Source organism: Leuresthes tenuis, unplaced genomic scaffold (genome assembly GCF_036924035.1).
Source record: "Leuresthes tenuis unplaced genomic scaffold, fLeuTen1.0.hap1 SCAF_6, whole genome shotgun sequence".
NCBI classification, from domain to species: Eukaryota; Metazoa; Chordata; class Actinopteri; order Atheriniformes; family Atherinopsidae; genus Leuresthes; species Leuresthes tenuis.
Genome location: NW_027325360.1, coordinates 14,240,188 through 14,263,660, shown reverse-complemented (window position 1 = coordinate 14,263,660; position 23,473 = coordinate 14,240,188). Strand labels below are relative to the sequence as shown.

The following is a 23,473-nucleotide window of genomic DNA, read 5'->3' as shown; positions in this document are numbered from 1 at the left end:
CTTTCTCAGAAAAAAGGTACCCTCCATTTTTTTTTTTTAAAGTAGCAGTTTAATATTTTATACCCCCACCAGAGTGGTTTTCTGGTACAAGAAGATGCTGACCACTGGAGTTACAATAAACGAGTCCCTCTTGCAATTTGCGCAGCTCGGAAAATCTTCCAGTGAGACAAAGTAAAGGAGAGGGAAGAAAACTCAGCTGCTGCTAATGGGCCAGAAAAGGAGGAGGGGGGGGAGGGGGTGATTGCTTGATTCAATCTATTCATTACACATGTTTTTGTATTATTGGTGTATAATTGTGTTCAATTTATTTTTTTCATATCAACCGCAAATTTTGACAAACTCTTCTTTTTTTTTTCACTAAAAAGAAAATATTTAACCCTACGTGCAACGATTTGCAATAACCTTTATGTTTCGTGGAAGGGAGTGGGTTTTCACTGAAGAACGTTCACAGGAAACGAGCAAAACTATTTGGGTGGCATGAAATCGATTTCAAAGTTTTCAAGTTCAGCCAGAAGAGAAACCACACATGAAGTAGTTGGCACTGAAAACTCTCAAAAACAAACGTGGAACGAGAAGAATTTGGTGGCAGAATTCGAGTGAGCCTCAGTTTTATTGATTTGACCGTGGAAGGTAAATGTTATGGAGTGCTCACTCATTTTCAGTAGCAACTCTGGGATGGATACGTTTGCGTCTTCCCTGTTAAAGACTGTTTGCCCCAAAATAAGAAAGAAATAGATTCTGAGTTGTGTATTCATCATTTTAAACATCAAAAGCTTAAAAACCTCTGAATGTTTAATCCCCGCAGTCATCGCAGTTCAAACAGGGGCAGAGTGCTCATTCATAACATTTACAACCACGCACATTTTTTAAATGAGCTTGAATTTGAAGCTCCTGAAGGCTAACGGGATTTTGCAGCTGATACCAGGGTATCTGTCCTCTCCACACCTTGTTTAAACCTCATTTAAGTGTACTCAAGGTTGAAAAGTTAAACTTAAGAAATGATTTCTAATGAAAACCAGTTGCACTGTAAACACAGGGTGGTGGATGGCATCATTTACAATTATTGATCACAGCAAGGTTTCATACCTAGCCAAAATAATCCGGTATTCTATATGAAAGCTAAAGCCTACGTGTGATGTTGACATCATGTCCACTGTTTGTGTGCTCTTGGCTGTCTGTTCAACTGCTGGTATAAACTCCAAATGTGTGTGCGGGTCTGTCCCGTCTCGTCCTCTAGGTGAGGGAGATGCTGAAGATGCGTGACTCTAACGGAGCGAGGATGTTAACACTGATCACAGAGCAGTTCATGGCCGACCCTCGGCTGGCGCTGTGGAGACAGCAGGGCACCACCATGACCGACAAGTACAGACAGCTCTGGGACGAGTTGGGTGAGGGAGAAAAACACACTCCACACAGTCCTGTAAAAGTGCACGCACACACACACACACACCCACACACACACACACAGGCACTGACAGATTTAGTGAGGTGGGTGATTGAACCAAGACACTGACACAAGGCACAAACGCATTTTTTTTCTCTCTATTTGTTTACTTGTCCTTTGTTGTCCACAATCTCAAACGCGCACACTCACCGCTGACAGCGCAGACCCTCACTGTGAAACTGTACGTTTGGCAGATCTTTGTGAATTAAAAGCCATTTAATGCAGCACGTCGCGCCTCACCTCTGCTACGTTTTTTTTGGAAACGCTCCGAATTATATTTTTAGTTGATCTGACAGAGAGCTGCTCACCACGCACTTGCTTGGTTTGATACAGTGTGCAGTTCTTTTGACAGACTTACTGTACCTACAGCAAAAACACTTCCTCGCAAACAACAAAACCAACAAGCCCCGTCACCGGGACGGCAGCCGCGTTGTCTCCTGTCTTTGTTGTTCTCCTCTCATGTCTCGGGTTGATGCTGTTGCTGCTCTTGATGATCATGTTAGTTTTCTCTCTTTGGTCTCGTTCTGCACTTTTGTGAGGACAGCGAAGTGATCTCATCTGTTTCTATCCCACGTATTTTTGGAAGTGTGCGCGCGGTCTCTTTGAAGTCCACACTTCAAAACCCTTCTTCCCGAGTCCTTATCACTCCCCCTGATGTGTGGTGAATGCTGCCTCTCAGTGCAGCTCTCTGCCTCTTTTGTCTTTCTTTTCTTTGAGTCGCAGCTACTCCTCTCCTTTAGACACAAAGCCGAGCCTCGTTCGCTTCTCCTCACCCATGTCTCCTTGTGCAAAATCATCTCTGCTCCCATTTAATTTATTTTCTCCTTTACTCTGCTATGTCTCTGTTCTACTCATTGTTTTTTTTTTTTTTCTTTCTTCATTCTCTGCGTCTGTCCTTGTTTCCGTCCTCTCTCCCAAAATCTCGCCAACTGCACACTCATGAATATGTAGCACAATCACACCCCCACTGTAGAGTGTACATATCTCCAGCAGTCTAGAGAGTTAAATCCCTGAATGCGCTGGCATCCCTTGAGACATAGCCACTTTTCATATTCTGTTTGTTCCAATTTACTCCAAAATGATTTGTGTGCAGGCAGCATTGCCTCTGGACCAGTTAAGTTCTCTCTTTACAGATTTTTGTATCCGAGTGCAAGTAGACTGCAGCAGTGAGCGTGTGCTTTAAAGTGCTAGCAACAACGGTATGGTGTTGCACTGCCTTGAAAACTGCCTCAAGCTTTCAGTCTTACACAATAGCTGCATCTAGGTGTTTTTTGGAGCTCAAAATAGACACTTTCCTGCATTGTGTGACTCATTACTTACATGATCATCACATACTGTGAATGTAGAGCAGGTCACTGAAGTTTCTGTGTATGTTTTGAGTCCAGGTGCCCTGTGGATGTGCATCGTACTGAACCCTCACTGTAAACCCGAACAAAAATCGTCGTGGCTGCGGCAGCTGCGCAGGTGGAACAGTGTGGACGTCTGCCCCTGGGAGGATGGTAACCACGGCAACGAGCTGCCCAACCTCACCCACTCACTGCCTCAGGGTGCTCATGGCAACCAAGGTCAGAGATTGACAAGTTTTGTATGTCTGTCAATAACATATTTACATTGCAACCATGCGGCTGGAAAGGTGAGAGCTGTTACATCAGGGGCCAAACCTCCACCTGTTCTGCAGGGAAGACTTGAAGGACCACTCTGCATGCATTTGTTTTAGTTTTGCTAGTTAATGATTTTGGAAGTAATCCAGTCTCATTCGAAGCGTCCTCTGTTTGCATAAAAAAAAGCGACTGTTCTTTTAAGACTATCCAAGCAGATTTTCTGTGCTGGCTTTTTTTCTTAGCATATGAAAATGATGGAGCATTAAACCCTCTCACTTTTCCTCCTCCTTCCTCTGCAGAGATGCGCCCCCACAGGACTGTGTTCACACGGGCCATAGAGGCCTGCGACCTGCACTGGCAGGACCGACACCTCCAGCACATTATTGCCAGCGACCTCTACGCCAACTACTGTTACCATGACAACCAAGAGGGCTCCCTATTTGACTCACGTGGCTGGCCTTTATGGCATGGTGAGTCGACATGTATGTAGGTGTCAGATGAGTGAATTAACTGAAGTTGGACTGAAAAGGATTGAATAGCAAATGGAAGAATATTGGTGTTACATTTTTTTTCTTCCCCTCAGAACATGTCCCAACGGCCTGTGCCCGGGTGGATGCCCTGCGTTCACATGGTTACCCCAGGGAGGCCCTCCGGCTGGCCATCGCTGTGGTGAACACGTTACGAAGGCAGCAGCAGAGGCAACTGGAGCACTTTCGACGGCACAAAAAAGGTGAGTTCAGTTTTTTTTTTTTTTTTTTTACTATTATTATTCAAATTAGTCTTTTCTAGTCTTTTTAACCTGCTGAAAGTGTTTCAATCTTCACTTTTGTCTCAAAAAATGTGCTGTTTTTTCACCAAAAAAAAAAAAGAGAAGGAGGAATTTGAGCGCCTTAAATGTCAAATTGTTCATACTTGAAGTCACTTTTTGTTCCAACATTAAGCACCAAACACCTGACAATGAATATTTCAGGTCTGCAGCATTTCTATTACACAGAGCAATTTACTCTTTGTCCCCTGGGACTGGACAGCATTCACCCAGATTAGGTGTTTGTATCTGTGATGGAATAGAATCCTTCAGCTCTTTCTTTTTTTTTTTTATTTGTATTTTACAGTAGTCATAACTTGTGGGTTTTTAATCATATATGCAGTTACGTGAAGAGAGGGTGAAAAAGTGACTTATCCATTTTGAAGAGCTACAATTCCACTAAGCACTTATTCCAAATTGGATGTGAATACCCTCAAATTAAATTTGAGAGTCGGCTATTTATTCCCATGTTCAATAGCCTAAATGTGCTTCAGTAAACTGATAAGATAACAAAAGTTATGTCGGTGTCCAAATATTTATGGTCCTGACTGTAGGTATTTTAGCTCTTTTTTATGTTTGTTGACATATAATTTTGCCATCCAGCATGGAGAGAGAAGACTTTAAGGGATTGCATAACCATTACACTGCAGTGACAGACAATTATGTTATGTGCATATGTGCGTTTATGTCATAACACTCTCAGTTCAGCATGCAGAGTTGTAAAGCCGTGATTAACTGCTTCAACAAATGTGTGAATAGCTGCGTCTTTTGCGCTTCGTCTCATCTCAGAGTTGCTCCATAAAGGCCACACCTCCATAACCAACATGGAAGGCTGGGTGGGCCACCCTCTTGATCCCATCGGCACCCTGTTCAGCACCCTGACAGAGTCAGGACGAGCAGGCGAAGAGGGCTCCAACACCTGCTTAGACCTCTCAGGTACTGATAGCTCACAGTAACTGAATCAAAACCTTTGTACACTCACAGTACAGTTAAAAAATAGAACAGAATGAATAGAATGATTTTTTTTTTCTTTTATGCAGCACAAATCCACAAAGATACCACTCTGTTGTAAACATTTATTTTCCCAGTACCTCATACTTGTACCGTGTCAGCCGTATGAAATGTTTGTGTAGTTGTACAATAAGATATTGTATACATGGCTAATAAAACTACAACATGCAAAGCAATACTATAAATATAGCCTTATAGAATATGAACAAGTCTATATTCATGAAAGAGTAAAGAAACATTTCTATGTTTTAGATCTATGTTCATGAGCGAATTATATTTTTGTCCCTTACTGACTATAGTAGAGGAATTTTGTTGTAGCCCCATAGTGTGACTGCAGATGAGAAAAGCATAGTTTAACTGTAAATTCCTCGTCAATCTCGTGCTTTTTTTTTTTTTCTTATTCTCCTTTACTATGCTTTGTGACTGTTCTGTTCGCCTTCTTTGCTTTTTTTGAGAAAGTGGATGAGGTACAGTGTGGCAGTGAGCAGGGAAATGCTCCGGATATGTGTTCATCTGCATTTTGGATGGTCACTCAGAACGGTTTATTACCTTTATGCCGACTCACTGACACTCCTGCCTTTCTGTATTCTCTTCTCTGTTTTTTTTTTTTTTTTTGCACAGACTGCTCCAGTGTTGTGAGCAGGGCGGAACTCCAACGAATGCCCGTGCAGCGATTGCTGGGAGATGGTGAGTCGTACCTGGCGCTGGCAGTGGAGACGGCTCTGATTGGTTTAGGCCAGCAGCGGGTGATGCCCGATGGGCTGTACGCTCAAGAAAAGGTGTGTCGCAACGAGGAGCAGCTGTTGGCCAAGCTGCAAGAAGTGGAACTGGATGACTCCTTGGTTAAAATCTTCCGTAAACAGGCTGTCTTTCTGCTGGAGGGTGAGGAAGCTATTGCCCTTGTTGTCTTTTTATGTTAGAGCAGGTTGTCTGTCAAGTCTAGGGTTGTTCAGGCCCCGTCCTCATATTTAAGGGTGCTCAAGCAAAACACTGAATATCAAGTTGCCCGTGTGTGTATATGTGTGTGTTTGAATGGGTAAATGAGAAGCAAATTGTAAAGCTCTTTGTTAAACTTGACACGAGTCATATAAGTGCAATCTCTTTACCGTTCTCTTTTTATGTCACTAAATTTCCCAGCAGTCTCCGCTCATACAGATGCACACATATATAGACACAACACACTCCCTGTCATTTCTCACCCACCCACACACCAAGAGCCCAAACATTTTGGCTAAAACAGGAAAACAGATTTGACTCTGTCTGTTGACTATTTATTATCCTTTCATTCTGTGGTGCAAATAGAGGCTGAGCTGCCCTGGGCCAGACCAAAATGAGCTCCTTACACTGTAACACCAGGGGTATTGTGTCAGCACACATATGCATGTGTGCATTTACAGGACTGGAGCTGGAACAAAATGAGGTTTGGTTATGGTGAAGAGAGAAGGAGGACGGAGGTGGTGGTGGCACATCCTGAAGGGCCCAACCCAATCAAACTCCACTCCAGTCCCCACCCAAACCTCAGCCCTGCCTCATCCCATGCGCGACCACCCACCTCTGGCCTCGTTGCTAATAGAGCACCCCGGCTCCGAGGCCTCTGCGGGTCCCTGGAGACTGCAGCCGCGCCACTGTGTGATGTGGTCTGTGGCTTAGAGGCCCGTTGGGGTTTAAAATAACCCACCAGAGATGAGGGGGAGTGCAGGAAGAGGGGGAGGGAAGGAGGAGGGCGCGAGGCCAAGTCTGCACACACGACCATATGGTTTTTGACGTCACAGATTGTTTTAATGCCGCGTGGCTTTGCCTCTTCCTGGCTGGAAGGAAAAGACCAGATAAGTCACTTCTGGTATGCAACAGGAAATCATGACTCAGTATGCAACAATAAAAATAAAAATGTACAATTCATGCTGTTTATTTAGCAGAAAAATGAACTAAGATGAGAAGAAAGATACTTACATTTTGGTGGGTTTCCCCTGATTGTTTGTCCATGCACTAACAACAGCCACACTGTTTTGTGTTTTCTGAACAGCCGGTCCTTACTCTGGCCTCGGAGAGATTGTCCACAGAGAGAGTGTCCCCATGCACACCTTCGCCCGCTATCTCTTCACCTCTCTCCTACCTCATGACGCTGAACTGGCGTACAAAATTGCACTGAGAGCCATGCGGTAGGTCCTCCACATTTTTGCTGCCGTTGTTGTATTCATATCAGAAGCGCCTAAATAATTAATCATAGTTAACTGATTTTTATTTCATGAATAAAATGCTAATCTCTAGGTTTGGAACCCCCCCCCCCAAAAGTGGGATAATGAAGCATTTAAATGTCAATAAACATATAAAACCAGTAGGATCACAGTCAGGTTTGTCCTGATTCCAACCGTAAAACATTTTTTTAATGCCTCCATATAAAATAATTTCATCTGTAAGATAACGTGGCGATCTCCTCTTTTATGTGCACACAGTGCATAATCTCTCCTGGAGCTTTTAGGTCTTCATGCATGAACCATGATTAAAAGAACATTAGAAATGTCAAGCTTTTTCTGCACTTTAATGTGCCTTCTTTGTTTCGTGGGGGTACCACTGCCATTATGGGTCCGCTTATTGTCCGTGTGATCTCTCTATATTACACTCTTGTGCGTATTCATCTGTGGACAATGCATACATGCGTGTGGTGTTAATCAGTCTACACTGCTGTGTTTTGATGTTGTGACTTGTGGGAGCTGGATCAGTGAATATTAATTACATTAATGAGAGTGTAATTAGTGCAGCTGTAATGAGGAGGAATCACACACGCGTATACACACACATACACATGCCGAACCAACAGGGAGAGGACGGCGCGGGTAAGACGTTTGTTGTGTTTCTACAAAGCCGGGCTTCTCGGGGTCCTTTGCTGCAGGACTGGCGAAGGATTGGTGTATGTTGTATCATTTAGAGAAGAAAAAGAAAAACGCATCTTTCACACCTTCCTGTCGTAACCTATATAGGAGGCATCTGGAACTGAAACAACATGCTAACAAAACCAAAATGAGACGGTTTGTGTTTTACAGTGTGGCTTTAAGGTTGCACATCCAGCTGCTCTGTGCACCCCCCCGAAAACCTTTTCCCAAACCTGCTTTCCCTGAGTCAGCCACTCTCTATCCGTCCTTGCCACTTCCTTTCACCTTTGTTGTCTCCTCCCCTCACATCCTCCATCCTCACTTCTCTGGTGTGAAACTGGCGATTTAGAATAATATGGCCACTTATGGGTGCTCCTGGGAACCAGGGGTGTCTACTCAGCACATAATGAATGTGTGTAATGTAGCGTAGTGTAATGTGATAGCATATACCTCCTCGCTCCCACGGGACAGAGGATAGTTAAATATAGAGGAGGAGGTAAAGTAACCAGGGCTATTTTAATGGACCTATTATAACACTATCATTGATAAAAGGAGAGATAGAAAGTCTAGCTCTTACACACACACACACACACACAGGGACACACTTTTTTCTTTCCACTTGCTTTCTCCATTTGTCTTGTCACAGTTGCTCTCAAAGTAGCTCCTTGTTATTTGAAAGAGAAGTCAGATTGCCTCCATATGCAAACACATACAGACAAGAGTATTTTAAAGCCCGCGTATGTGTGTGTGTTTATGCGCCATAGATGAGGTTAATTAGTGTGTGCGAGAGCAGCATATGCCTTGCGATGGCTTGGCGTGAGCAACCAAGGCAAAAATACAAGATCTGCCTACTGATTCATGGGCTGCCCAGAATTTGACTGCAGCCAGAGAAGCAGAAGAAGACACTCGCTGCTTCTCTGGAGACTGTGCTTATCTAAACTCTATTCAAACCAGAGAGACAAATCCCAGCCCTCGCTATCATGCAGGATTTCCATATGAGATTCAAGTCTTCCGAAGCTAATGATCGCTGAGGACCTTTGATCAACCTTTGATCGTTTGCATAATCCATAAAATTTAAATATGCAGTGCTGCATCTCATGACTTAGGATAAGCAAAGGTCAGTGTTTATAGCAGTGACACTCACAGGCAGCTGAACTCTCAGTAGAACTGCTTAAATTCTCTCTCTCTCTATCTCTCTCTCACTCGCATATTGATCTCTTCGTTTTTGTGCTGGTTAGTGTGTTCTCTGCTCAAGCTTGAGAAAATTAATGTCTCAATCCTGATTAAAACACCTTTACTTCAAGAAATGCTGCCTTCTCTGCGCCTCAAGTTCATGCACTGCCAGGCCAAAAAGAAAAAGTCACCACCTGGAATTAACTAAACAAATCGGGGGTTGCCTCATTTGGTCAGGTCAAGATTCAGCAACATCGTACGCCCAAAAATTAAAGCTGAATCGCAAGGTTTTTCCATCAATAGATTTTTTTCCCCATGGATATTACCAAAAGGTCAATTCAGGATTCCAGGATTTAGCAGGTTCAAATTGTGAGGGAGTGGTTAAGGGAGCATGACACATCATTTTAACACATTGATTGGACACCAAAAGGGTTGAAATTTGAACCCTATTGAGAATCTGAGAACACATGGTGAATGTGTGCTTTACTCACAGCGGAACGTACTTCAACACATTATTATCTGTGAGTAGATGTTGTTTTGTTTTTGTTTTTAAAAAAAAAACAACCTTTTTACTTTTTATATTTGCTGCATTGTGTATAAGATGGCCTCAGGCAGGGGGAAAACACCACCTTTTTCCAAGCATCATCACGACCACAGATATCCAGAGTCGAAACACCAACACATCTTTCTGGGGTTGCTATGTACGTGTTTTCCTCTCACGGTGCAGGCTTAGGGTACGGACATCCCTAAACACCCATAAGACCACTGCAAAGTTGGTTATTGAGAAGTTGATTATTTGACTTTAACGACATTTTAAGGAGATCCTTGTTCTGCCGAAAACAATGCGTCGCGTAAACAAATTCAAGTGCAAGCAACCCAGACTCTTGAGAGACAAATTCAGGGTTGCGTCTTTGGTCAAATCCCTCTTGAAGATTTCATCCCGAGGGAGTTTGTGTATAGAGTCGAGGTCTTCCACCGGATGTGTCGCTTAGCTGATAGATGTGTGCTTGATGAATTGTGAAAGTGAAGGGTGTTTACTGTTAGAGGGGGAAAAGAGCGTGAGGTAAAGAGGTCAGTAGTCATGGTGATGCAGACCAGAAACCCAAAGGGCCTCAGGATTTAGGTAAAACCTGGTTGGACTGCTTTTTCTCATCATCTCATGTGTGCTTCTCATCAATTTTTTTCCCTCCGATACGTGCGTATGAATTAATTTCAGTTGTTATTAAGCTTACATTTCTTTCAACTAATCTCTGTGTTCTAAAACTAGATGCTACATTGTCTAAATATTGTTTCACCCAACTGTGTCCCTTCACCGCAGGGGGTCTATTTTCTATGGTACCTTGAGGACTCTTCCGCACCATCACCATATTTCTTCTCGTACTGCAGCATTCCCCCGATGTGGCAGTGGCAGATACTACAGTGTCGCGCTCTAACGTGTCACACTCTGCACTTTACTGGTGTTTTAAATACGCTCTCCATGCGTTGAAAGTTTGCATCGAGTTGCTGCACAAACATGATCATATTTATAACAAGCGTGCAGCAGATGGCTGTAGTTACAAGGCCCTCAGTGAGAACACACCAGTGAATAAACTGTACCCGTGCTTTGATTGAACACTTCAGAGCAGTCCGTGAGGATTTTTTTTTTTTTCGTCCCTTTTGGTTTCTCATGGAACAATAGCCCAGTGCAGATTTTCCTTCCAACATTTTGGGGAGGCTATTTTTCAGCAGGCCTGTCCTCTCAAGCTCACATCCAATGGAGGCCTCTGGCTCTCTGGTGAAAACCAAACAAAGACAGGAATGTTGATGAGGCCTCCATCTTTACCCAAGGCCCTTCTTTCTTTCTTTCTTTCTTTCTTTTTTTTTTCTTTCTTTCTTTCTTTTTCTTTTTTTTTGCTTTGCAACACCCCAGGAATCTTCCACAAGGCCCCAGTGAGCTAGAAGCTTTTAGCAGCTCTTCAGTTGTGTGTGGAACAAACCATGCTGTTGCTAGGGCTTCCAAGCATCTCCATTTTACAGCAAGTGTCAGTGTTCACACTTGCCCACATCTCGACTGGGTTTTTTATCACCTTTTTTTTTTTTTTTTTCTCCCTGAGAGTTGAGCCCTGCTTGCGCCCTCGCGGGCAAAACCGAGTGAAGACGAGGCTGTTTTTGTAAATGCCTTCACTCACGTGGCAACAGTATCACATGCACTTTGCTCTGAAATTGAAACTGGCATTTAGCATCACATTGCCTTTACCGGCCGGCTTTGATGTGTTTTCAAAAGGGCAGGTGTGTGTGTGTGTGTGTGTGTGTGTGTGTCTATCGGAGTGTGTGCCCTGGGTCTTTCATTGATGTGTGTTGGTATTTGTTTGATGTGTGTCCAGCCTTACAGGGCTGGAAGGTGAATTCCTTAATTTCCCAATGGAGTCAATTAGCTTTGTGATTGGCTGAGAGAAGGCCAGGTTGTGCTGTCTTCTGAAGGAAAGAAGACCTTTGAAACTGAGGTGGGAGCAGAGGGAAGAAAAGTAAAGCAGAATAGGAGATGAGCTGGCCACAGTGGTAATCGCGTTGTGCTCGTGATGCTTGTGAAGACTTGGCCCTGTCGGTGTTATTATAATGAGAGGCAGAAACTAGTAAAGCTACTCCATCCACTTGCAGGTGTTGCACAGCTCTGACTTCATTATGACCAATTAGAGTGAAGAAAATACTAATTATACCTTGGTTTCTAGGTGATTAAACACTAGGTTGAAAGTAAATTGCAGGGATATGCTAAGTGTAATCCCTGGTGATGACTGAAGTCATTCTCATTTTGAAGTTGCTTTCAGACCATCATAATGAAGACCTTTCCTGTCTGTACAGTAGTCTTGTCTGTCTGCATGTTTCAATCTGAAGATAGAGGTGATTTTACTCTGATGTTAATGATTTGTGGAACTTAAATGATCATTTCTGTGCCTCTGTTTTTCCTGTTGGGACATTATCTTCTATCTGCTGGTTCATGTCAGTAGAGGGTTAACTTTATCTTTTAAAAAAGAAAGGGATTCTTTGAAGTATTCAAATAATATTTGTAAATAATTTTTTTTAAAAAAAGCAGATTTGGATTGCAAATTTATTTCTGAGTCTTTTTTTCGTTTCTCCGTCAGGTTGCCGGTGTTGGAGTCCACGGCTTCATCCGGTGATCTCTCACGGCCCCACCACATCGTGTCCGTTGTTCCCAACCGCTACCCGCGCTGGTTCACCCTGAGCCACATAGAGTCTCAGCAGTGCGAGCTGGCCTCCACCATGCTCACCGCTGCTAAAGGTGCACATATATCTGCCAAAAAAAAAAAAAAGCAAGGTGGGAATACATGCAAACAAGTCATCGATTCTAAACTATCCCTGTGCTTGCGTCCTCTCCAGGCGACAGTCGCAGGCTGGAGACAGTCCTGGAGTCCATCCAGAAAAACATTCACTCCTCGTCTCATATTTTTAAACTGGCACAAGATGCGTTCAAGATCGCCACTCTCATGGACAGCCTACCAGACATCACACTTCTAAAAGTCTCCCTGGAGCTGGGACTGCAGGTATGCAACACATCACCCTTGTTGGCCAGTTTTTAATTCTTTTTTTTGTCTGCGTCCACAATAACATTTGTTTCCAGGCTGAAAGTCTTTTCAAAGGAGACAAATCTTACCAAAGATGAGCTTCATAGTACTTACATACATAGTACTCCACATGCCTGCGAATGCACATTTTTGTATGTATATAAACATATGTACGTTTGTATGTATAGAACTATTGTACCATATATACTGACCGTATGCTTGAGGGCTGGTTGCATAGTTGTAATAAGCCTGTAATAACGACTGAGAAGACCAAATTGGAAGGAAAGTGTGGGTGTCTGTGTCTGCTTTTCCAAGACTCTTATTTTATTTTAGTTTATACAGCCTCACTGAAGAAGGATCAGTTTTTCAGTGATGTAAAAGGGCATTAGCATGTGCACATAAAAAAAAAAAGGGGTTGTGTTTCATTTTTACCAGTGAATGTGTAAAAAGGAAAAAGGATGTTCAGGTTTGTATCAGTTTGCACATTTCGCTGTGGTAATATGAATCTTTATTTTAGTCTTGAGACAAGTGAGCCAAAACCAAATAAAGTTTCATAAAACCTATTTGTTAAAAATGTCTAGAAATGTGTGTCAGTAATATGATAATCATAATAACTCTATTAATTTGTAGCAGATTTTAGACTGGCTACATAAAGGAAAGAGCCCCGTTTTTCTTCATTTAAGGATATTCCCTTGATGTTCACGATGTGGAACATTTTGAAAAACTGTCGTTATTGTTTTGGAAGAAGGAAATCATTTTAAGGAAACTATTTTTGGACTAAAATGTTCACCAATTTATGTATAACATCCATATTCGACAGCCATCATATGACGGAAGGAAGTGACCACGTATTTTTGTCTCCTGAGATACTGAATAGTTATTCTTCATAATCTTAGGTCTGAATTATCAGAAAAAAAGTCACAAATTGAAGTGATTATTGGATGGAAGCGTTGACAGCATTCCAAACTTTTTCTGCCTACAGTTGAAAGTTTGTGTGAAAGTCTGTCCATCAGCTGGTTGTGAAATACTAAGTTTGATTGAATTTAATGACAATCATCCTCGTAGAATGATTTTTTGGAAATGTAATATAATCTTTGCCCTTACAGTTCTTCAAGTATACTGTTGAAGTGACAAATGGATTAGGTACCAAACATAATTTGAATACTCTACCATTTCTATGTGTACGTCAATGTTGTATGCGTTGAATCTGCCCCTCACCTCGCATTCCTTCTGCTCCATCACTTTCCATCTTCCTCAGGTGATGAGAATAACTCTGTCCACATTAAACTGGAGAAGGAGAGAGATGGTGCGCTGGTTAGTCACATGTGCCACTGAAGTCGGTAAGTCATCCTCGTTCAAAATGTACAGGGCTCATGTTCGTGCTACACATTTCTCTACAATTCTTGTTCTTTCTGTCTGGTTTGTGACTGCACAGGTGTGTATGCCCTGGACAGCATCATGCAGAGCTGGTTCACCCTCTTCACCCCCACCGAAGCCACCAGTATCGTGGCCACCACAGTAATGTCCAACAGCACTATCGTCCGCCTCCACCTGGACTGCCATCAGCAGGAGAACCTGGCTTCATCCGCTCGCACCCTTGCCCTGCAGTGTGCCATGAAGGACCCCCAGAACTGCGCCCTCTCTGCTCTTACACTCTGTGAAAAGGACCACATTGCCTTCGAGACAGCCTACCAGATTGTACTGGATGCAGCGGCAACAGGAATGAGCTACACGCAGCTGTTCACTATTGCACGCTACATGGAACACCGCGGTTACCCAATGAGAGCGTATAAGTTGGCTACGTTAGCTATGGCTCATCTGAACCTCAGTTACAACCAGGACACGCACCCAGCCATCAATGACGTGCTGTGGGCCTGCGCGCTCAGCCACTCGCTGGGCAAGAACGAGCTGGCTGCTGTCATCCCCCTGGTGGTCAAGAGTGTTAAGTGTGCCACCGTGCTCTCTGACATTTTGCGAAGATGCACGCTGACCACGCCGGGTATGGTGTCGGCACTGCACAGCCGCAGGAACTCTGGGAAACTGATGTCGCTGGACAAGGCGCCGCTCAGGCAGCTGCTGGACGCAACCATCGGGGCCTACATCAACACCACTCACTCGCGGCTCACGCACATCAGCCCGCGCCACTACAGCGAGTTCATCGAGTTCCTGGGGAAGGCCCGGGAGACTTTCATGATGGCTCACGACGGACACATTCAGTTCACCCAGTTCATAGACAACCTGAAACAGATCTACAAGGGCAAAAAGAAACTCATGATGCTAGTGAGGGAGAGGTTCGGCTGAGGGTGAAGCTGGGGGGTTGCCAAACGTAGCCCTCCCACTAGTACTTTTCTATTAACTTGAGTCTGCCTTTTGAACTTCTTTTGGACTAATAGACAAGTAAAAAAGAGGGATGTGACTTGTAGAATGAAGCAAAAAGAGAAAAGAAAAGATGACAAAAAAATCAAGAGCCACATGCGGTATTATTGTTCTTGCTGTTGTTATTGTTATAAACATTATTATTACTATTATTATTATTATTATTATTAATAATATTATTACTACTATGTGTACAGAAGTGTTTTTATTTTTCAGAAGAGAGGAAATTTGTCACATTGTGAATGTTGTGTGTATTTCTCTACATGTGTGCGAGATGAAAATGAAAGGTGAAATGGCTTTTTGAATTTTTCTGTTCCTTAATTTCATGATTTAAAAGCATCTTTTTTTTTTTTTTTTTTCCCCTTTTCGGTGTATATTGAGTTACATGTTGTCGAGTGGCTGAAGCCCTTGTACAATGGCGCTCATGTAAAAACAAAAAGGAAAAAAAAAAAAAAAAAAAAAACCCGAAGAAGAGAGAAAAAACGAAACAAAAAAAATAACAACAACAATGTCTCGGCATCCTCAAAGAGAAACTAAGGCTTTAAACCACACAGAGCACCTCCCTCTGTCCAGGCCCTTGCTGGTGGGCGCTGGGCAGCACTGCACAGCTTAGCTCGGCTCGGCACAGCTTGGGTTAGCACTGACAGAAAGCCGCCATCAGCTTTTCTCCATACATAGCAGCAGCACTTGAGCAGCCATTAACTTTCTCTGGGTTCCAGGCATTAGCTCCATTAAACACAACAATGCTCTTAACTAACTCCCGTTGTTGTTATTGTTGTAATCTTACGCACCTCCATCATGGGTACCTGTTCTTTACAGAGGACAGTGTGCAGACACTGCAGTGATGACACATTAGACAAAGATAATGAGTATTAAAGTAATGTAGGACCGCTGTGGTTTTTAACAGCCAAGATTTGACTGATACACTTGAGTTCTCTAGTTGAAGCAGATACCCAGAGGGAGACCACTACCTCATGATTCGGTATTGAACCTGCTCCCAGCTGCGCTATCATGGTATTTATCATCTATGGTAGCTGACAGTGTTAATTGAAAAGGGGATTTACTTTTGAGATCATTGGTAAGAGGAAACTAAAAGTCAGTGTTTCTGTGCTCAGCTCTGCTGTACGTCACTGCCTTCACATCGGTACTCTTACACCCCCCCCCCCAAAAAAAATTGGCTCTAATACGCTCAGAAAATGCTTCGACTCCACCCCCTTCCTCCCTCATCTCTGCAGCCATCCACTGTATGGCATTTTCAGACGAGGCCAGTGTCACTTCCCTCTTTGCATGTGAATCATGGAAATTGGACTTTCTACTGTTATAGTTCATTATGTGGAACCTTCAGTAACCAGAACGTTCTCAGGGATTACTCTACGCAGGAAAAAAGGCGGAACAAATGAACGACTGACTACAAGAAAAAGACAAAAAACATGACACATGAGCAAGCATTTATTGTACTCTGTATATATGCCATAGTATATGTCTGAATATGGAGGATCTGAAAGTATATGTTAACTAATTTATACAGAGTATTCTATGTAATGTGAAATACTTGAAGCCGCTGTAGTTTGCTCTCTCTGGCTCTCCATCTCTTTCTCTCTTTTGTCTTCTCTTTTTTCCTCATTTGTTGAAAACAGAACATATCAGAAGGACTAAACTGACCCTGTTGACGGCTTTTTGGACTCACAAGTGTTCATACTTGAGACGCTGGATACCATCAGAAATGTAGGTTTTGTCTCATTTGTGGCAGAGAGAAACATTGTGGTTCATTCCTGCTGACTAAAGCTTAGGAAGGGGACGGAGGTAGACTACTTCAGGCATTGGTCAATAGATGGCTGAAAACGCAAAACAGGATTTTCTTAAGATACTTACTTATGCATGTAAGCTGTTGTAGTAGCCTAGTTTTCCATGGAATCTTATTGGGAAAATTATAATGTGCTTTATGCCAGAGCTAATTGGAGGTGAATCTGGTTAAAAATGGTGTATTCTTGTGTCCAGCCTTACATGTATTTAAGGACATATCATGGCTGCAGTCTGCCTCACTTTGCTAAACTATAACCATTGCCAGAATAACTCAATAGTCATAAACTAGATAAGCAAAATTCACGTTGGTAATTACGCACAGGTTCAGTACTTTAACATAAACATGATTTTGGAAAGCAAGTCTCCTCAGTTCTCCCTTCATTCACTGCAGAATTTCCAGTGTCTCCTCTGCAGTGTTCAGTTGTCCTCTCATCACTCACCTTTACTGTCTTAGTTCAGATTTTTCCTTTTCCGTGCAACTTTTTCTATCTTGTCTTGATTAAAGATAAAAGCAGCCTTTTCTCTTGCCTTGTCTTAACGCTTTAAAGTAACCAAACAGAAGATCTATCTAACAACCAAACGCGTTCTAAGAGGTGAGAGACAACCAACCTTGGTCCCAGCTTTAGTGTCCTTAATTAGTAAGTGAATGGCTGTGTAACTCATGCTTTAACAGAACAATTCCTCACGTGTGTTTGATGGGAAAAAATACTTTGTCCAGTGTCTCTTGTTCTCTTCAGAAACAATTTCCTCTGAGTCTTTCTAGCTGTTTTTTATTTTTTGTTTGTGTAGGAATCTTTTGCTCTCCCTTTTTATTTATTACAATGACCCATGTATACATGCTTATGAAATTAAGATTTGATACACCGATATCAATTTATTTATGTAACTAAATCACTGTTTTATAATCTTGTTAATGAGTCAATAATTGATTTTTTTTTTGTTTTGTTTTTGTTTTTTGTTTTAATAAAAGTTAGTTTTTTGAAATGTACATTTATTTCCTCTCGAATCTTGAAGCATTCTATTTCTTACAGCTTTGCGTTTGTCTCAGAAGGTCTGTCATGGATCATTATGGGACGCGGTCTGTGAGCTTCCAGGTGTGTGCGTGTGCGTGTGTGTGTGTGTGTGTGTGTGGAGCATGATCAGGATGTTTCAGTTCTCCATCACGCGGAGGTGTCAGAAAAAGACGGAGGGGGATCACTCAACGGCAGCAGCTTTCACGCTGTCATCTCAGGCGAGCTGATGGGTAATATGAAATGTATCAATTGATATTCCCATGGCCTTTGTAGCTTCTGTCAGACAGCCAGGCTCAGCCAACCGCAATAACCTGTTTACATGTATCCAGTGCCGACAGTGGTGCCACAAGATGACTAAATCAGTGTATGTAGTTTGTCAAGTATGTGCGCTTGTGTAGACACGTTTTTGAGTGTGCTCCTTCTTGTTTGCATGCCTCTGTGTGTCTGCGTGTGGTTTAATATGAGTGAGTGTGTGTGTGTGTATGTTAAGGCCTTCGGGGAGTGAATGGGAACAGGTGGTAGCTCCAGACTACAGGAGCTCCTGACAGCAGTAAGGTCCCCAGACTCCCAGCCCCTCATTAAACATTGACACAAAAACACTGCAACTGTCTGTGTGTGAACAGTAATGAAGCGCAGACGGCTACACCGGTATACACACCGCAACTTAGCACAGCACGAGCTCTCAGTCCTCAACTGTGTGTGTGTGTATGCTGTCCATCTGTGTGCACTCATTAATGAGGTACATTTGTCTACAGAAGTGTCCACTTAGATATTGAAGACTTTGTCAGATTCGGCAACAAAAGCACAAGTCTGCTGTCAGATGCCAGGCAAGACTGTCCATTTCTTATGTGATGGATGCCTGCCTGTGAGAAATTGTGTGTGCACATGTATGCGTGTGTAAGCGCCTACTTGCTTGTCTGTGTGTGTGTGTGTGTGTGTGTTAGCTCACTTCCTGTGTGTCTGACCTGTACTCAGGTCCCTGCTCAGTTCCAGTTGGTAATGACGTCCCTTGGGTGCAGCACGGTACAGCAGCCTCCTCCAGTCTGTCTCACTGTATACTTCTAATGACATCATGATCACACAGTGGCCCCTTTCATGCCAAAAGCCCTCTTCCTCACCATCACCATCAAAACTCCTATCTGGAGCATTCATCGTCACTTTCTCTTTCACACATGCACACACACTCTGCACCACAACTTAGCAACACATCAAGGCCATTGCATGTTTTTTGTATCATAGATATTTTATGCGGCATGTTTCTACTCGCAGAAAACTTTTTTTTTTATCAAATTGTGAAGTGCCTCTGAGTTTTCAATGTGCTGTTTAATACTGGTTGGATGTTGCAGGGCTATTTCTGTCAAGCAGACGTGTTGCGTATGTCACATTTGAGCTTATTGAAGAGAAAGCTGTACAGTCATGCAGTTATCAACGTCTACTGGTCCTCATAAATATTGTTGAGAAAATGAAGGTAATTGTGCTCACCTACACTTAATGCAAAGTTAAAAAAAAAAAGATTGAAAGGAACATTAATGCCTTGCATCTTTTGTTGAGCAGGAATGTTTTCTTTTGGTTTATTCCTGGACAAACAAACAACAAGGACCAGTTTGACTGAGAAACTATCACGGGTAGTTTGAGTCAGTTTGACTAAATAGACAGGAACTGAACTGCATTCCATTCCACAGTGAACCTAAACAATATTCCCGACTTCTCAGTGAATGATAATGATATCGATAAAAGTTTATTTGTACGACACTTTTCTTAACAATATTACAAAGTGCTATACAAAAAAGGATTAAGGAGACTTTGGCTGGATGGATGATCACAATACAGCAATGATAGTCTTGTGAATATGCAGCATGTCAGCTAAAGTGACTTCCTTTCACCAAAGTCCTCTATTTAGCGAACCCTGCAATGTCACAAAAGCACTCCATTCATGCATTACACTGTTAACATAATCACCAGAGACGCTGTTACTGCTGCTTTAGCATTGCTGGTACTGAGAGCTAATGTTAAAGCTTGTTGAAACAAGCTATCAGCTATCCTAGCCAACCTGACATTTGTTTAACATACTAATAAGCTAATGTCAATAATAACTTTAAAATAATTTTCAGAGATATAACGAATGTAGTTTTGAGTTTTTACCTAGTAACCTCTTTAATGAAATCCATTTTTATAACATTAATCACCAAACAAAAGGGAACACACCGCCTGTGCAACACTTTGTGGCTGGTAATTGTGCTGTTCAACTAATCGTGGAGTGACCACTGATCAATCCTTCCCTTCACAGTTCACAATCACATTTCTGCTCATTACAGTTTAGATTCTTCCTTAATGAGGTTAAATACTCTATACATTCCACTTTACAGGGAAATAATGGTCAATCAGAATGCACCACTGACCTCTAAATGCTTAGGAAAGGAGCCGCCACTCCTTAGCGTAAGATAGAACATAGGCTGGACCACCCATGAAAAAATGATAAAAGGTAATAATGCTATCTTACAAGTCCTGCCTGGTTTGGCTTCAGAGCAACACCATAAATAGAGGATGCCAGGAATGGGCAGAATGAGCAACCATTCTTCGAGGGACAACTATGTATTTCACTTTTTGTTGCTTTTTTTTCTGATCTTACCTCTGAATCGCTATTTTCTGAATAATATTCTGTATGAAAAGCTGAAAAGGCCTCTAAAGTTACTGCAGTGTAAAGTTTGGCTTCCAGCAGTGAAAACGCTGGCAACTTCAAATTGCTTTAGTATCGCCTCATGAAATGTTTAAAGCCTGTAGCCTACACACTTTAAGCTTAATTTCCAACCCAAAAACATTTATTAGAAAACAAATTTGAAAAAATCAAATGTGATATGTTACATCACTTTGTTTAAGTAATTCAAACAGTTAAATTATTGATTACACTTTTAACAGAGTAACTTAATAATCTATTTCAGGTGTAATTAGCTCAATATGGCTGATACAATAAAATGTATTGAGTTGCACTGTTTCTGGAAGTATTTATTTCCCCACTGTAAACTCCAATTTTAAGGTTGCATTTAATTAATTTTCCCGTTCAATTGTTTTAACATCTCTGAAATTGTGTGCTTTTATCCACACTCAGTAGTCACCTGCTAATAGTTTAACGAGTAGTTTGCGCAGTGTTTAACTTAATTATGTTATTATATGCTATTTCACTACATCAAATCTACTGCCCTGAGTAAACATTTTATCCTTGCAGGCAAACAATACACATCTGTGAGTCATGAAAATGCTGCAGGTTGGTATTGCAGACAACTAAATCAGGGCCTCTAAAAGTGAGGCCCAGTTGCCAATGGTGACCCATGAGAAAAATGAACGCGTAGCGTCTATTCAGTTCAACACAGAATTAATTTAGAATCGGAAACCTTGGATCAACGACTGACCTGGTTTAAACTGTTGTTAGTTTGTTGCACAAAATGTAAATGTCAGTGGTGCATTGCATTTCTCACCAAAACGTTTTTTGAGTGCTCTCAGTACCCTTTTCCCCATTTCTTGGAGCATTCTTTTACATTTCTTATGCATAACTTTTTATTTCAGAGATTTGAAAATGATGAAAACTCTTAATATGAGTTTCCTGAATCCTCAAAATAACTTACTTCACTTGCACCTGGTGGTATATGCAGTATCCAAAAAATATTCATGCACAGGGGTTTATACAGTTTATCCCATTTCTTTCTATCTCTGCACTTGCAGAGTCTATCTAGGAAAAGCTCACAGCCTGAACATGTACTGTATCTGCAAGTGTAGTCTCTTTTAACACTACCTCTCTCTATAAAAGGTCCAGGGTCTTTGTGTTGCATTGAGCTTGCTATCATTACAGCAGTACAAAAAGAGGATCATAGACATGTGTTCTTCAACACAGCCTGCAGCAGTCCGGCTACCGCAGGGACTGTCTTCTTTTGCTCCTACTCTCACAGAAGGCCTTCGAAGTTTGATCTCCCTTCTTCCCCTCCATCGGCCCTGAGGCGTCTGATTAAATGCTAATTAAAGCCGTTAGTGCTGCTATCACCGCTTCTAACTCCTTTCTCTCTGTCACAGAGATTAATGCCCCTCGTTCATCATCCCACCTCTCCCAGCCTGAGTACCTGCCCACCTCGCAAAACCTGATCAAGTCATCAGCCCCCTAAACCCCTCTTCTCCACCCCAACCCATCGCATGAAGATGGACGAGGGGTTTAAATTTTAATTTGAAAATTGCCCTCAATTACTTCTGTGCCGACCACTTGCTGGAGCTGCTCATGTGGTGGAGTGGGAAGAGGTTACAGCGGCGGGTCAGTGGCCGTGATGAGCGATAAGGGGACATTAATAAGAAAGGCAGAGGTTCATTTAAAAGCAGAAAGGACAGTGGGAGCAGCTTTCTCATTATTTAACTCCCCCAGCTTTATTTAAAGGACTTTATTTAAGGATACCAAGTTAATGTGTCCTCCAGGACAGACAGTTAAATCGCCTGACAGAGTGAGAAAGTTACGGCCATAACTTAAACCCTGAGCACACACTGTGGTGCCATCTTTTTTACCTCTTCTGACATTCTCGCCGTTTTCAGGGCGAGCGGAACAAGCCTCCGAGGGACATAAAATGTTAGAACAGAGTTACACACATCATTTAATTTTACTCTTTCACAATTTCTGGCCCACAAATGTTTTACTGGTTTCAATATTGGTAATTATTATAAACTATTGGAATATACTGAGCAAGTCAGCCAAATGTCATTGGAAATACCATCAGACTGGCTGGTGGCTTGGAGCGTACAACTACTCTGCAGGGCCTCATCTGGTGTTTGTTTTATGCATGTTATTTTTAATAATGCACAAATATGACTCTTAAATGATTTTTTATCTTGATCAAATACACCTTGCAGTAGACAGGTTGTTAATTGTGTAAAGGAGCAACCAGTTGCTTGTGCGTCGCTTGGTTTCCAAATCATACTGTACTATATCTCACACTGTACCTACTTTAGAGCCTGTGCAACACAACTGAGCCAACAATGGTGACATTCAATGATTTCAAGACAATTAACAAATATATAGAGATTTAATGCACCTGGATGTTCCCATCCAAAAATACTTTTAGTTAGTTTCTCACTGTTGTTGCCAACACTCTGCCGGATGCCTGTCCAAAGGCACTAAATCTGCCCGCCAGTGTTTATAATGTCAACGTGAAAGCTGAGAAATGGAGGAAAAAAACACTTGAATCCTCTTTTCCTCTTATAATATGTTCCATAGACATAAAACACACGTAGCTTGGTGCAAAATGGTTATATAATTTAATAAGGATGCCATAGCGATAACCACCTCATTCTTCAGGGCTTTCAAAAACAGCCCTTAGAGATAATCATATTCAAATTCTCGGTAATGTGACATTTAAGACGATATGCGTTTTCTGAGGATGAGGGGATATGCTGCAACAATACATAACATCCCAGTCAAGGTGGGAAGGTTTCACAGGAAGAAATAGCTTTAAAATTCCAGTGTGAGTTGATTAAAAGCCGAAATGAGTAACAGCATAATGTCCCCCACTCACTCCATCATCCGTCCGGTCCTTTTTTCCTCCCTGTCTATCCGGCAGCAGCAGGCAGCATGCGTCCGGCAAATAGGAACAAAGAAAGGGGAAGAGAGACAGAGAAAAAGAAGGATGGAGCAACAGGAAGAGGCGAGAATGAGAGTATATATCAAGGCCATTTTTACTGACATTTGTGCTCTCGGTGTGGAGAGCCCCTATGAATATCAATATGAACCCATGGAGAGGAAACATTGCCTTTTTTTTCCTTCTCACTGAGCTATTCATGCACACAAAA

The 23,473-nt window shown here is 42.2% G+C and overlaps 1 protein-coding gene across 1 annotated transcript in view; it reads left to right on the top strand.

Annotated features, from left to right (window-relative positions):
* Positions 1-16,999, top strand: part of LOC140309761 (zinc finger SWIM domain-containing protein 6-like) — a 43,012-nt gene extending 26,013 nt beyond the window's left edge. The window contains exons 4-14 of the mRNA XM_072387749.1: positions 1,238-1,388; positions 2,830-3,009; positions 3,345-3,515; positions 3,629-3,775; positions 4,640-4,786; positions 5,483-5,743; positions 6,885-7,020; positions 12,024-12,181; positions 12,280-12,443; positions 13,723-13,804; positions 13,900-16,999. Of these exons, the coding sequence (XP_072243850.1) occupies positions 1,238-1,388; positions 2,830-3,009; positions 3,345-3,515; positions 3,629-3,775; positions 4,640-4,786; positions 5,483-5,743; positions 6,885-7,020; positions 12,024-12,181; positions 12,280-12,443; positions 13,723-13,804; positions 13,900-14,765 (2,463 nt within the window). The 3' untranslated portion in view covers positions 14,766-16,999. The remainder of the gene's footprint in view (positions 1-1,237; positions 1,389-2,829; positions 3,010-3,344; positions 3,516-3,628; positions 3,776-4,639; positions 4,787-5,482; positions 5,744-6,884; positions 7,021-12,023; positions 12,182-12,279; positions 12,444-13,722; positions 13,805-13,899) is intronic.
* The last annotated feature ends 6,474 nt before the right edge of the window (positions 17,000-23,473 follow it).